The sequence below is a fragment of the Rana temporaria genome, chromosome 7 (genome assembly GCF_905171775.1).
Source record: "Rana temporaria chromosome 7, aRanTem1.1, whole genome shotgun sequence".
Taxonomy (NCBI): Eukaryota; Metazoa; Chordata; class Amphibia; order Anura; family Ranidae; genus Rana; species Rana temporaria.
The window spans coordinates 28,573,884-28,589,098 of NC_053495.1; the positions used below are offsets into that span (position 1 = coordinate 28,573,884).

Here is a 15,215-nt window from a genome sequence, read left to right on the forward strand (position 1 = left end):
TACAAGGGACAGGGAAGCTGGGAACAGAGAGCACACTATATAGCAGAGGCAGATAAAAGACTCTGAGCATAGCCCACATATAGAATATCATAGAGACACAGAACAGCATCAGAAGACACAAGCATCCCTAGGAAATAGATCTTCCTCTGTCACATCATACATCCTCCAGCGCCTCCATCTCTGATTTATAGAACAGATAGAGACTAAACACGGAACCATCTATTAATCAAGGTGAAAAGCACTGTTTTTGGCTTGTTAGCTCTCATCAGTACAGGATGAGGAAATCCCAGCTTCAATGGTGTGGAGCTTTGAAAGCGATGAGGCAGTACGACCATTCGGATGATGAAGTTGGTCCAAAAGGAACCAATAAGCCCTCCACTGGATATAGTGTGAAATGCAGCAAGGCTTTCCTTATGTATCATCATTGCCATCACACACCAAGAAATGACTGCTAGACGTATACAGCGGGCTGCACATGCTTAGCGTTGTTTTTTGTGCCGCTGTGGTCAACCAGGCAGCCGCAACAGCTGTCCTATATCACACATAGAGCCCATTCATCCAACCTGCATACAGCTGTTTCATCTTGTTAATGCTCACCAGTGCAAGACATGGAAATTCTAGATTTTTATAAGTTGGACTGTTCTGTATTTCTTGATTAGCAAAATCTGCTTCCAATTTTTTAAAGCAGTCTTTCTCAACCTTTTTACTCCAGAGGAGCTCCTAAAATAACATTTAGGTCTATGGAACCCTTATAAAACCAATTAATCAGGGGTCAATTAAAAAATGCCCCCTACATTGGTGGTCGGTAGGACAAATGCAAACCTGGCACCCCTTCACATCTGAGTGATGCGCCCGCATTGCATTTTTTATGCTATTTTTGTGGCAGCACCATTCATTAGACAGGGCCTCCATCTGTCCAAAAACGCACCGAAGATGTTCATGCACCAAATTGTGGCACCAAACCAAGAGCATTTTGCGACACGCATTTTGTGCGTGTTTAGTCACGCAGAAAATGCACGCCAAGACGCACGGTTGCTACCCGCGTTTGGGGTGCCATTAAAGGGGTTGTAAAGGTAAAACGTTTTTAGCCAATATGTGATCTCTGTGCTTTATAGTTAGTCAATATACCGTATATACTCGAGTATAAGCCAAGTTTTTCAGCATATTTTTTTGTGCTGAAAATGCCCCCCTCGGCTTATACTCGAGTCACCTTTTTGCGCCTGATCTCCCGGACTTTGGGACCCAGACAAAGTTTGTTGTCTCGGGGACATACGGCCAGGGAGCACCGATTTTTCAAAGCCGGGCACCTCTTAAATAGACTCCCATGTTAAACTGTCATTTCTCCGGTGAATTTGGGGACCTGTTACTGACCGGTTGTAGGTCTCCTGGACCCGGATCTTGGCACACATGTAGCCCCATTTCTCCTCTACAAGTGTGCAAAGTTTGTTGCTTGGGGGACCTGCGGCTGGGGAGCACCGATTTTTCAAACCCGGGCACCCCTTCCATAGACTCCCATGTTAAACGTCAATCTAGTCACAGTGAGGCATGGGCACAGTGAGGCATGGACACAGTGAGGCATGGACACAGTGAGGCATGGACACAGTGAGGCATGGACACAGTGAGGCATGGACACAGTGAGGCATGGATATGGACACAGTGAGGCAGTTTTTTGTGGTAAAATTAGGTGCCTCGGCTTATATTCGGGTCGGCTTATACTCGAGTATATACGGTAGTTGTTATTTCTGCTTAAAGTATTTAGTTAACTGTTAAATAAGTATGCTATTTCTCCACTTCCTAATTTCCTCTCTTGATTCTCTCTTCAACTTCTGGGTTTAGGAGCGCGTTCACTAAAGATACGTCACGGGATCAAAGGAAACTACATTTCCTACATTTCCCTTGAAGCTTAGCGGCATTGCGCATTCACAGTGCTACTTGCAGCAAATAAGGGGGCGGGGTTAAGGAGGGGCTGTGCTGCTTAGATGGTCATTCAGTACAATAGCAATGCACGGGAGGCAGAGCTACAGCGTCTTAGACACGCCCATGGATCCTCTGCCTTCCCTGCCTGTGAACGTACACAGCGTCTCCCCCCAGGGATGTAGTCCCAAGGAGCTTACAGAGGAGGAACCAGAAATTTGAAATTCAGACAAAGAAAATAAACATTTAGAAGGGAAATCAAAGGAAAAGGTAAGTGACCCAACAATGCACTAGCTTAAAGGAACCTAATTAGAAAATAAAAAACAAACCTTTACAACCCCTTTAAGAAATAATAGTACCACAAGCATGTTGGCAGAAATGCAGGCAGAAACGCATGTTTCTGCCCACATTTCCTTTACACTGAAATGTCAACAGGGCCATACAGTGATGGAAAGAGTCTCACCTTTAGGCCCCTTTCAGACTAGTGCGACTTCAAAGTCGCGTGGTTTTACAGCGATTTCGCAGCTGCGATTTTGCAGCGGTTCGCAGCCGCAATTTCAGGGAATGTCTGTGTAACTGGCATCAAAGTTGGACCAAAGTAGTGCAGGGACTACTATAAATGCAGTAAATGCAGCTGATGTAGAAAACAGGACAGTGAATACTGTGGATGTCGATTATGGAAATACAATGAATACAGCATATAAAGAAATTAAGTGAATACAGTAGACGTAGACTATTGAAATGCAGTAAATACAGCCCATATAGAAAACAGAAGAACAGTGAATACAGCGGATGTGGATTATATAAATACAATACGTGTAGAATACAGAAGGTCAGTGAATACAGTAGATTTACACCAGCTATTCTCAACCAGGGTTTGGTGTAGAACCCTAGGGTTCTTTCAGGGGTTGGTATTCATTGAGTTGTGACTGATTGACCCCCTAGTTGATGGCACCTCCATAGTTCCAAGGCCAAAGCCAACTGGCATAACCAGCAGCATAGCTCAATTATATTTTGGTATTCTTCCTACTGACCACCAATGCAAGGGGTATTGTCTTCATTGCCTCCCATTTAATTGGTTTTAGTAAGGGTCCCTGAGAACTGAAAATCATTTTAGGGGTTCCTTTTGTGTAAAAAAGGTTGGGAAAAAGGGATGTAGACTACAGATGGGAAATTAATACAGTAGACGAAGACTATAGAAGGGCAATTAATACAGTAGATGTAGACTACAGAAGAGCAGTGAATACAGTAGCTGTGCTGTAGACAAGCCATTCTCAACCAGTGTTTTGTGGAACCCTAGGGTTCCTTCAAAGGTTGTTAGGGGTTCCTTGAGCTTTAGCTTATTGACCTTCGATTTTATGGTACTTTTGTTGTTTCAGGCCCAATGCCACTTTGCAAAGCCATCATCAGCATGACACCAATGATATTTTTACCACCAATGTAAGGAGTATTTTTCCTACTGACCATCAACGTAAGAACTATTCTTACAGACCACAAAATTAGGGGGTATTTTTGTCATTGACTCACAATAAATTGGTTTATGCAAGGGTTTCCTGAGACCCTGAAATTATTTTAGGGGTTCTTCTGGTGTAAGAAGGTTGATAAAGGCTGGTGTAGACTATAGAAGGTCAGTGAAGACAGTAGGCATAGACTATCGAAAGGCAGTGAATATGGTAACTGTAGACTAGAATAGAAAGGCAGTGTATAGAGAAGGAGTAGACTATAGAAGAGTAGTGAATACCGTAGCTGTACTGTAGAATACAGAATGGCAGTGAATACAGTAGATGTTTGATTATAGATAGGTAGTGAATACAGTACAGGTAAACTATAGAATACAGTACATGTAGACTATTGCATAGCAGTATATACATTGGGCCAGATTCACATAGGTTAGCGGATCTTTAGATCCGCGTAACCTATCTGATTTAAGATCCGCCGCTGCAAGTTTTTGTGACATAGTGGGTAATTCACAAAGCACTTACCGCCAATCGAATAGCGCATGCGCCGTTCGAAAATTTACCCAGCGTGCGAAACCAAGGACGTCATTGGTTTCGACGTGAACGTAAATGGCGTCCAGCCCCATTCATGGTCGAGTTACGCAAACGACGTAAAATTTTTAAATCGCGACGCGGGAACGACGGCCATACTTAACATTGGCTGCGCCTCATAGACCCAGGGGTAACTATCCGCCGGAAAAAGCCGAACGCAAACGACGTAAAAAAAAGCGCCGGGCGGTCGTTCGTTTCTGAATCGGCGTATCTCCTCATTTGCATATTCGTCGCGTAAATAAACCGAAATGCCACCTAGCGGCCGGCCTGGAATTGCAGCCTAAGATCCGACGGTGTAACACAGTTACACCTGTCGGATCTTAGGCATATCTATGCGTAACTGATTCTATGAATCAGTCGCATAGATACGACCGACGAAACTCAGAGATACGACAGTGTATCAGGAGATACACCGTCGTATCTCTATGTGAATCTGGCCCATTAGGTTTAGACAAGTCATTCTCAATCAGGGTTCTGTGGAATCCTAGGGTTCCTTCAAAAGTTGTTAGGGGTTCCTTAAGCTGTGGCTGATTGACCTTCAATTTAATGGTGCCTTTGTTGTTCCAGGGCCAACAGCACTTGGCAAAGCCATCCGCATGACACCAATGATAATTTTATCACCACTATAATGTAAGCATTCTTCCTACTGACAACCAAGGAAAGGAACATTCTTCTTACAGACAACACATGTAGGGGGTATTTTTCTCAATAAATTGGTTTATGAAAGGGTTTCCTGAGACGTTAAAATTATTTTAGGGCTTCTTCTGGGGTAAGAAGGTTGAAAAAGGCTGGTGTTGACTATAGAAGGTCAGTGAGGACAGTAGGCATAGACTATAAAAAGGCAGTGAATACGGTAAATGTAGACTATAGAAGGGGAGTGTTTAGAGAAGATGTAGACCAGTGATGGCAAACCTTGGCACTCCAGATGTTTTGGAACTACATTTCCCATGATGCTCATGCACTCAAGCACCATGGGAAATGTAGTTCCAAAACATCTGGGGTGCCAATGTTCACCATCCCTGGTGTAAACTATAGAAGGGCAGTGAATACGGTAAATGTAGACTATAGAAGGGCAGTGAGTACGGTAAATGTAGTCTATAGAAGGGCAGTGTTTAGAGAAGGTGTAGAAGAGGGATCTCCAAACTACGGCCCTCCAGCTGTTGCAAAACTACACATCCTATGAGGCATTGTAACACACTGAAATTCACAGACATGAGTAGGCAAGATGGGAATTGTAGTTCCTGAACAACAGGAGGGCCATAGTTTGGCAACCCCTGGTGTACACTATAGAAGGGCGGTGAATACGGTAAATGTAGACTATAGAAGGGCAGTGACTATAGTAAATTCAGACTATAGAAACGCAGCGAAAATGGTAAATGTAGACTATATAATGGTAGTGACTATGGTAAATTTAGACTATAGAAAGGCAGTAAATACAGTAAATTTAGACTATAGAAATGCAGTGAATACGGTAAATGTAGACTATAGAAGGACAGTGAATACGGTAAATGTAGACTATAGAAGGGCAGTGAATACGGTAAATTTAGACTATAGAAAGGCAGTGAATACAGTAAATGTAGACTATAGAAGGACAGTGAATACGGTAAATGTAGACTATAGAAGGGCAGTGAATACGGTAAATTTAGACTATAGAAGGGCAGTGAATACAGTACATGTAGACTATAGAAGGGCAGTGAATACGGTACATGTAGACCAGTGGTCTCCAAACTGCGGCCCGGGGGCCCGAATGTGGCCCTTTGCTTGCCATTATCCGGCCCTTGAGGCACTATTCTCCCACTTATACGAGACACTATTCTGACAACTGACAACAATGGGGCACCATTTCTCTCGTTGACACCAACAATGGGCCTCCAAATGACGGGGCACTATTCCTCTAACCTATACCAAATGTGGCAATATTTACTCCCACTAATGCAAGGAAAATTTCCAAGCCGCTGGCCACAGTCCAGCCCCCCTAAAGTCTAAACCGGCCCTTTGTTTCGAAAGTTTGGAGACCCCTGATGTAGACTATAGAAGGGCAGTGAATACGGTAAATGTAGACTATAGAAGGGCAGTGAATACAGTAAATGTAGACTATAGAAGGGCAGTGAATACAGTAAATGTAGACTATAGAAGGGCAGTGAATGCGGTAAATGTAGACTATAGAAGGGCAGTGAATACAGTAAATGTAGACTATAGAAGGACAGTGAATACGGTAAATGTAGACTATAGAAGGGCAGTGTTTAGAGACAGTGTACACTATAGAAGAGAAGTGAATATGGAAAATGTAGGCTATATAAGGGCAGTGTTTAGAGAAGGTGTAGACTATAGAAGGGCAGTCAATACAGTAAATGTAGACCATATAAGAGCAGTAAATACAGTATCTGTCGACTACAGAAGGCAGTGAATAGAGCAGATGTAAACTACAGAACTGGAGTACAGTATATGTAGACTATAGAAGGGCCGTGAATGCAACACATATGCAGAAGGGAGTAAATGCATTAGGTACAAATTACAACATATTAAGCCAAATAGTCATTATATTAGATATACTTAGGGGCAATGAATACAGAACACGCCATATGGTAAGTAGAAAATACAAAGAAGCACTGAATACAGAATAAAAAGCCCCATTGAATGCATTAGGTACCTAATGTAATGGGCAGTGAATACAACATATTAGGGTTGTCCCGATACGAAACCAGTATCGCTATCGGGACCGATACAGAGTATTTGCGGGAGTACTTGTACTCTCGCAAATACCCCCGATGCCTAAATAGAATACTTGCCCCCCCCCGCCGCCATATATTGCAAATCCGCCGCTGCCGCGTTAATCACCGTGCGGCGAACATTACAGGCACCTTTCGTTTGAATAGCTGTTTTGCCCGCCGCGCCGTGTATAGACACTCCCCCTTGGACGGATCTGTCCAATCCCGAGCAAGGGGGAGTGTCCTTTACACGGCATGGCAGGGAAAACAGCTATTCAAACGAAAGCTGCCTGTAATATTCGCCGCACAGTGATTAACGCGCGACGGCATCATCATTAGGTTTGGGGACATGGCTGGATATATGTGGGGGGACATGGTTGGATATATGTGGGGGGACATGGCTGCAATATGTGGGGGGACATGGCTGCATATATGTGGGGGGACATGGCTGCATATATGTGGGGGGACATGGCTGCATATATGTGGGGGGACATGGCTGCATATATGTGGGGGGACATGGCTGCATATATGTGGGACACATGGCTGCATATATGTGGGGGACATGGCTGCATATGTTTGGGGACATGGCTGCATTTGTGGGGGGACATGGCTGCATTTGTGGGGGGAAATGGCTGCATTTGTGGGGGGACATGGCTGCATTTGGGGACACATTTAAAAAAAAGTATCGGTATTCGGTATCGGCGAGTACATGAAAAAAAGTATCGGTAAAAAAGTGGTATCGGGACAATCCTACAACATATATATATAAATGGCAATATATACAGTATATGGACCATGCGCATATACTGTAGGGCACACGGGGTGGTGAATATGTAAAATATAAAACATAGCTTTAGATATAGAGTAAAGATCTACAATGCACAGTGAACAAGAACACTGCATACATTAGATATTGAGTACTTTGGAGGAGTTTGGTAGAAACATATTAGACACTGTTATTTGCCACTCATATATGTAGAATACATAGAGGTGGTGAATACAGTAGATATAGGACAAATAAATAAAGTATGTATAAAATATATAGGGGTTACAGTAGTTACAGAATATATAAGAGTTACAATAGTTACAGAATATATAAGAGTTACAGTAAATACAGAATATAGAAATGTTCCCTCACTGTACATATATATTATAGAGGGAAGCGGATAAAACATATACAGAATATTCAGTGACTGTAGAATATATAGAAGCAGAAAGTAGAATAGATATCTCATATAGAGGTTAGAGGATACAGCAGATACAAAGAATACAGGAGGAATAAGTGCAGTAAATATGGAACATCTACAGGCAGAAAGTGGAAAAGATATATAACAAACCAAGCAGATACAGAATATACCAAAGGAATAAGTAAAGTACATATATAATATAAAGTAGCATAGAAACATGATGTACAGGTCAGCCAACAGATCAGATGCAGGATATATAGGAAGAATAGGTATTGTGTATACAGAAGCAGAACATTCAATGGATATCTACTACAGATGGCAGGGGATACGACAGACACAGAATATACAGGAGGAATAAGAACAGTGTATATAGAATATATAGAGCGCAATATAGAATAGCTATCACATGTAGAAGACAGAGCAGAGAACAGATACAGAATATACACAATGAATGGGCACAGTGTATACAGAATAGATTGGACCAGAAATAGGAATAGATATGCTATATAAAGGACAGACACAGAATATGTAGACAGACTGAGTAAGTACAATGTTAATAGAATATACAGGAGCAAAATGTAGAATAGATCAAAAATTTAAATAGATCTCATATAGAGGGCAGAAGAGAGAGATCAGATACAGAATATAAAGGATGAATAGTCCCAGTGTATACAGAATATATAGGATGGATATAGTGTGTGCAAAATATACAGGACCAGAAAGTAGAATAGATATATAAAGGACAGGCACAGAATACACAAAAGGAAGAATATATAGGATCAAAAATAGAATAGATCTCATATAGGGGATAGATACATAATAAATAAAATCAGTGTACATATAAAATATATATAAAAGATCAGGAAATGGAATGGATCTGTATATCTTATAGAGGGGAAGGTGCATGGTATGCAGGATGAATAGACACAGAGTATATGGTATATATAGGATCAAAAAAGAATAGATCTCGTATATATACAGGGGAATGTACAGAATATCCTGGATTACTAGATGCTGTGATTATAGAATATATGATCAGAAGTAGACTATAATCATTTATAGAGAGGGGAAGGTGCAGAATATACGAGAGGAATAGACACAGAACACATGGATTATAGAGGATCAGAAAGTAGAATAGATCTCTCATATAAATGATAGATGCAGAATATCCAAGATACAAGACATGTATAAAATAGACAGGAATGGATCAGAAGTAAGTAGATCTCTCCTATAGAAAGGAACGTGCAGAATATCCAGGATAATTGGACAGTGTATAGAGAACACACAGGACCAGAAGATAGAATAGATCTCCTATAGAAGGGAAGGTGCAGAATACACAAGAGGGATAGACCTGGAGTACATGGAATATACAAGATCAGAAAGTAGAATACATATGTCATACAAAGGACAGATACAGAGTATACAAGATGAAAACACACAGTGTACATAGAATATATAACATTAGAAGTAGAATGGATCTCTCATATAAAGGACAAATACAGAATATCCAGGATGAATGGACACAGTGTATAGAGAATGCATAGGATCAGAGAGAACAGATATCCGATAGAGGGGAAGGTAGAGAATATATCAGAGGGGGCTGCAGTCATCACTTAATAGAGTGTCTGTAGGATTGTGGGCAGACAGATGAGAGCTGTAAGCACATATACAGGAGAGAGAGAGAGAGAGAGAGAGAGAGAGAGAGAGAGAGAGAGAGAGAGAGAGAGAGAGAGAGAGAGAGAGAGAGAGAGAGAGAGAGACACACACACAGAGAGAGAGAGAGAGACAGAGAGAGAGACAGAGAGAGAGACAGAGAGAGAGAGAGACAGAGAGAGATAGATGAGAGCTCTGAGCACATATACAGGAGAGAGAGAGAGAGAGAGAGAGAGAGAGAGAGAGAGAGACAGAGAGACAGAGAGACAGAGAGACAGAGAGAGAGAGAGAGAGAGAGAGAGAGAGATAGAGAGACAGAGACACACAGACACAGAGAGAGAGAGAGAGAGAGAGAGAGAGAGACAGAGAGAGAGACAGAGAGAGAGAGAGAGAGAGAAAGAGACAGAGAGAGAGACAGAGAGAGAGAGACAGAGAGAGAGAGAGACAGAGAGAGAGACAGAGAGAGAGAGACAGAGAGAGAGACAGATAGATGAGAGCTCTGAGCACATATACAGGAGAGAGAGAGAGAGAGAGAGAGAGAGAGACAGAGAGACAGAGAGACAGAGAGAGAGAGAAGTGAGCACATATACAGAATAGAGCAGGAGAGAGAGATGAGAGGAGAAGCAGAAGATATGAAGGTGGGAGATGGATGCAGGTGACAGGGGACAGTCAGAGAGTCTCTGATTAGCTGCTGCCTCTTATCTTGCATGGAGTGAGCTGGGGAGGGTGTGAGATGAGCTCTGTGTCTGGGGAGATGACAGTGATCCATTCACACAGCCAATGATCAGCCCCCTTTGTGCACTGATCACCCCCATCCCCTCCTTCATGCACTTATCCACAACCCTTCATGCACTAATCACCCCCATCCTGCCCCTTTATGCACTGACCAACACCCCCTCCTTCCTACTTGCACTGATTATCCCCCTTCATGCACTGATCAACACCCTTTATGCACTGCCCCCCCTTCATGCACTGATCAGCCCCTTTATGCACTGATCAACCCCCCCACTCTCCATTTTACATGCACTGATCACCCTCCTTCATGCACTGATCCACAACCCTTCATGCACTAATCACCCCGCACCCCCCCTTCATGCACTGATCAGCCCCTTTAAGCACTGACCAACCCCCCCCCCCCTCTTTCCTACATGCACTGATCACCCCCCTTCATGCACTGATCAGCCTCTTTATGCACTGACCCCCCCTTCATGCACTGATCCGCCTCTTTATGCACTGAACCCCCCCCTCCTCCTTCCTACATGCACTGATCAGCCTCTTTATGCACTGATCAACCACCTTCCCCTTCCTTCATGCACTGATCAACCCCTTTAAGCACTGCCCCCCTCCATGCACGGATCAACCCCTTCATGCACTGATCAGCCTCTTTATGCACTGACCCCCCCCCTTCATGCACTGATCAGTCTCTTTATGCACTGATCACCCCCTCTCTCCTTCCTACATGCACTGATCAGCCTCTTTATGCACTGAACCCCCCCCCCTTTCCTACATGCACTGATCAGCCTCTTTATGCACTGATCAACCACCTTCCCCTTCCTTCATGCACTAATCAGCCCCTATAAGCACTGCCCCCCTCCATGCACTGATCACCCCCCTTCATGCACTGATCAGCCTCTTTATGCACTGACCCCCCCCCCCCCCTTCATGCACTGATCAGCCTCTTTATGCACTGACCCCCCCCCCCTTCATGCACTGATCAGCCTCTTTATGCACTGATCACCCCCCTTCATGCACTGATCAACCTCTTATTCACTGATCAACCCCACCTTCCTTCATGCACTGATCAGCCCCTTTATCCCCTGACCCCCCCCCCCCCCCCCTTCTCCATGCACTGACCTCCCCCTTCTCAATGCACTGAACCCCCCTTTTTCATGCATTGATCCCCCCTTCATCCACTGCCCCCCCTCCCTCCTTCATGCACTGACCCCTCTCTTTCATGCACTGATCCCTCCTCCATGGACTGACCCCCCTCTTTCATGCACTGACCCCTCTTTCATGCACTGACCCCTCTTTCATGCACTGATCCCCCCTTCATGGACTCACCCCCCTTTTACTTGCATTGATCCCTCCTTCATGCACTGATCCCTCCTTCATGCACTGACCCCCCTCTTTCATGCACTGACCCCTCTTTCATGCACTGATCCCCCCTTCATGGACTCACCCCCCTTTTACTTGCATTGATCCCTCCTTCATGCACTGATCCCTCCTTCATGCACTGACCCCCCTCTTTCATGCACTGATCCCCCCTTTTTCATGCATTGATCCCTCCTTCATGCACTGATCCCCCCTCTCCATGCAATTACCCCTCTCACTTACCTCCCTTCTCCAGGCACGGGTCTAATTACCCCCCACCCCCCCAGCCTTACACGATCTCCTGTGCTTTGATACATTGTAATCCTCAGTGACACAAGTCATCTCCCGGTTGCCCCCCTCCCCCTCGGAAGTGAATGGCAGTAGTCTAAAAAAGAAAAAAAAAATCCTCCTTCTTCTTCTTCTCCTGCTGCTGCCAGGAATTCGGGCGGTGCGGCTTTAAGAGCGTCGGGGGCGCGCGCCGTGTACTAGACGCCCAGTGTCAGTGTGCGCGCCCCCGCGCGCTCTCTCCCTCTCCGAGCTTTTAAAGTCTCCGGCTGGCTCGGCTCACATGTTACTTCCTGTATGGGAGAATGGAAAGCGGGCAGCCGAGGTGTGATCAGCCCGGAGACCCGGAGCCCAGCCTGGACTAGTGTGGACTACACCACCTCCTCCCCTCCACCTTCCTTCCTCCAGGACTAGAGAACGGACTGTCCTCCTCCACCACCCCCGGACCTTGCTGGAGAAGATCTGCATGCATGAGATCCAGGGCTCTCCGCGGATCTCCAACTTCCCCTCCCAGTGAGCAGAGCCCACAACCCCCCCGAGAAGGTCACCCCCTCCGCCGCCACCGGGAATTGTGTCGCCTGGGAGGCCCATCAGTCAACAAGTTGCCCCGGTCCTCAATGTGCATGGTGTCATGCGGAGGCTACTGCAGCCGTGCTGGTGGATCTTGTTCCTGAAAATCTCAACCTCGGTCCTGCACTATGTCCTGTGCTACCCTGGTAAGTCCTGGAACCTCAGCATTGTCTTCCCTTGTGCCCCCTTTCCTGACCTTCCCAGGGGCCCCAATACCATTTTATATGTCTTGTGCTACCCTGGTAAGTCCTGGAGCCCAGCATTGTCTTCCCTTGTGCCCCCTTTCCTGACCTTCCCAGGGGCCCCAATACCATTTTATGTCCTGTGCTACCCTGGTAAGTCCTGGGTGGGGGGGATAGTCCTGGAACCTCGGTATTGTCTTCCCTTGTGCCCCCATTCCTGAACTTCCCAGGGGCCCCAATACCATTTTATATGTCTTGTGCTACCCTTGTAAGTCAAGGAGACCTGGATGAGTTGAGGAGCTTTTGAGCCAATGGATCATTTGTCTACAGGGTGCCCCCCTATTCTCTGGCCGGTGCCCCCCTATTCTCTGGCCGGTGCCCCCCTATTCTCTGGCCGGTGCCCCCCTATTCTCTGGCCGGTGCCCCCCTATTCTCTGGCCGGTGCCCCCCCTATTCTCTGGCCCCTTGCTGACCTCCCTAGGGGCTTGATGGGACTCCTAGATGCCTTCCAGAGGCCCCCCCAATACCCTTTCCTATGTCTTGTACTACCTTGAGGAGGAAACCTGGATGAGTTAGCTTTTGAGCTGATGGATCATTTGTCTACACTGGCCCCTTGCTGGCCTTTTGGAATTAAATGGGACTTTAGTCACCTTCCTGGGGCCCCCAATATGCTAGTAAGTCGTGGAGACTTGGATGAGTTTGGCGGGGCGATAGCTTTGGAGCAAGAAGCCTTAGATGAGTATGGTGGGTAGCTACAACTTGAGCTGATGAATCATTTGACTACCCTGTAGCCCCTTGCTGGCCTTTGGTTGCCCCTTTAAGGGAATTAAATGGGGCTTTAGCCACCTTCCTGGGTCCCCCAATATGCTAGTAAGTCAAGGAGACTTGGACAAGTTTGGCAGGGAGGTAGCTTTGGAGCAAGACGCCCTAGATGAGTATGGTGGGTAGGTAGACATTGAGCTGATGAATCATTTGACTACCCTGTAGCCCCTTGCTGGCCTTTGATTGCCCCTTTCAAGGGAATTAAATGGAGCTTTAGCCACCTTCCTGGGTCCCCCAATATGCTAGTAAGTCAAGGAGACTTGGACAAGTTTGGCAGGGTGGTAGCTTTGGAGCAAGACGCCCTAGATGAGTATGGTGGGTAGGTAGACATTGAGCTGATGAATCATTTGACTACCCTGTAGCCCATTGTTGGCCTTTGGCTGACCCTTCAAGAGGATATAATGGGACTTTAGCCACCTACCAGGGGCCCCTAGTATGTTTGTACTTTAAGAAGACCTGGATGAGTTTGGTGAAGAGATAGTGTTTGAGCAAGAAGAGCTAGATGTGTGGTGGGTAGGTAGATTTGGAGTTGATGGATCATTTATCTACCTTGTGCCCCAATTTCCTGGCCATTGACTGTTATTCCCAGAGGCTTGGCAAGACTTAGAGCCAGCATCCAGGGGCCCCTAATGCTCTTTCCTATGTCTCTTACCTCCCTGGTAATTTGAGAGAACCTGGATGAGTTGGGTGGTAGGTGGGGAGGTTGCCCCTAAGCTGATGGGTCATTTGTCCAGCCTGTACCCACCTTATTTCCTGACCCCTTGCTCTCCTTTGCTTCATGGCACTCTTAGCTGCCTTCCAGGGTCCCCCTAATCCTATATATTTTGTTACCCTTGTAAGTCAAGAGCACCTTGGGGAGTTAGGTGGGATGGGGGAGATAGCTCTGGAGCTGATGGATCATTTGTCTGCCCTGTGCTCCATTCCCTGACCCATTGTTGCCTCTTCCTAAGGGTTTGATGGGACACTTAACTGCTTTTCAGGGGGTTCCTAATGCCCTCTCCAATGTTATGTGCTACCTTGGTAAGTCATGAGGACCTGCGTGAGTTAGGTGGATGGTGAGAAGATTGCCCTGGAGCTGATGGATCATTTGTTGACCCAGTGCCTGGCCCCTCGCTGGCCTTTAGTTGCCCTTCCCCAGGGAGTTGATGGGACTAATAACCACTTTCCAGGGGCCCCTAATGCCCTTTTCCTGCCTGCCGTCCACATTCCAGAGCTGCTCTTTTATTTCCCGGTTGGGCTCCTTGTAGTTCCCTATTCATAGACGTCCCTTCCAGCCAGCAGGATTGCTTCCTTTGCTGCTGCCTAAAGTCTCCCGTACTGTAGCCACCTCTTTCTTGTGTTGCCCTGTGATGTATAATATTTATACATTTGTATTTAAATATTTATAGATGACACATAATGCTAATGTTCACCTAAAACCCAAGAGCCTGGGAAACTGTGATCTGATTGCTATTGCATTAGGGTCTACCATGCATCTTACCCCTCTGTAGGTAGACTATGGGCACCCATCACATCTAGATAACCCTCCTGTGCCCATAAACTGCCATGTTTCCTCAATGCAGACTTATTCCCTGTTGCCTGAGCACACTCCTTTAATGCCATCTTTTTGTCTGGAGATTTCTAACACTGCTAGCTGATTTCCCCACTGCTAGCTGGGCACCCATCACATCTAGATAACCCTCCTGTGCCCATAAACTGCCATGTTTCCTCAATGCAGACTTATTCCCTGTTGCCTGAGCATACTCCTTTAATGCC

At 45.7% G+C, this 15,215-nt stretch overlaps 1 protein-coding gene across 5 annotated transcripts in view; it reads left to right on the forward strand.

The window, feature by feature from the left end:
* The first annotated feature begins 12,102 nt into the window (after positions 1–12,102).
* Positions 12,103–15,215, forward strand: part of PTPRG (protein tyrosine phosphatase receptor type G) — a 634,330-nt gene continuing 631,217 nt past the window's right edge. For 3 of the 5 annotated variants that reach the window (XM_040359118.1, XM_040359116.1, XM_040359119.1), the window contains exon 1: positions 12,518–12,602. In XM_040359118.1, coding sequence (XP_040215052.1) covers positions 12,518–12,602 — 85 coding nt within the window. Of the gene's footprint in view, positions 12,603–15,215 lie in introns of all 5 variants that reach the window. The other 2 variants (XM_040359120.1, XM_040359115.1) reach the window with 1 other exon arrangement.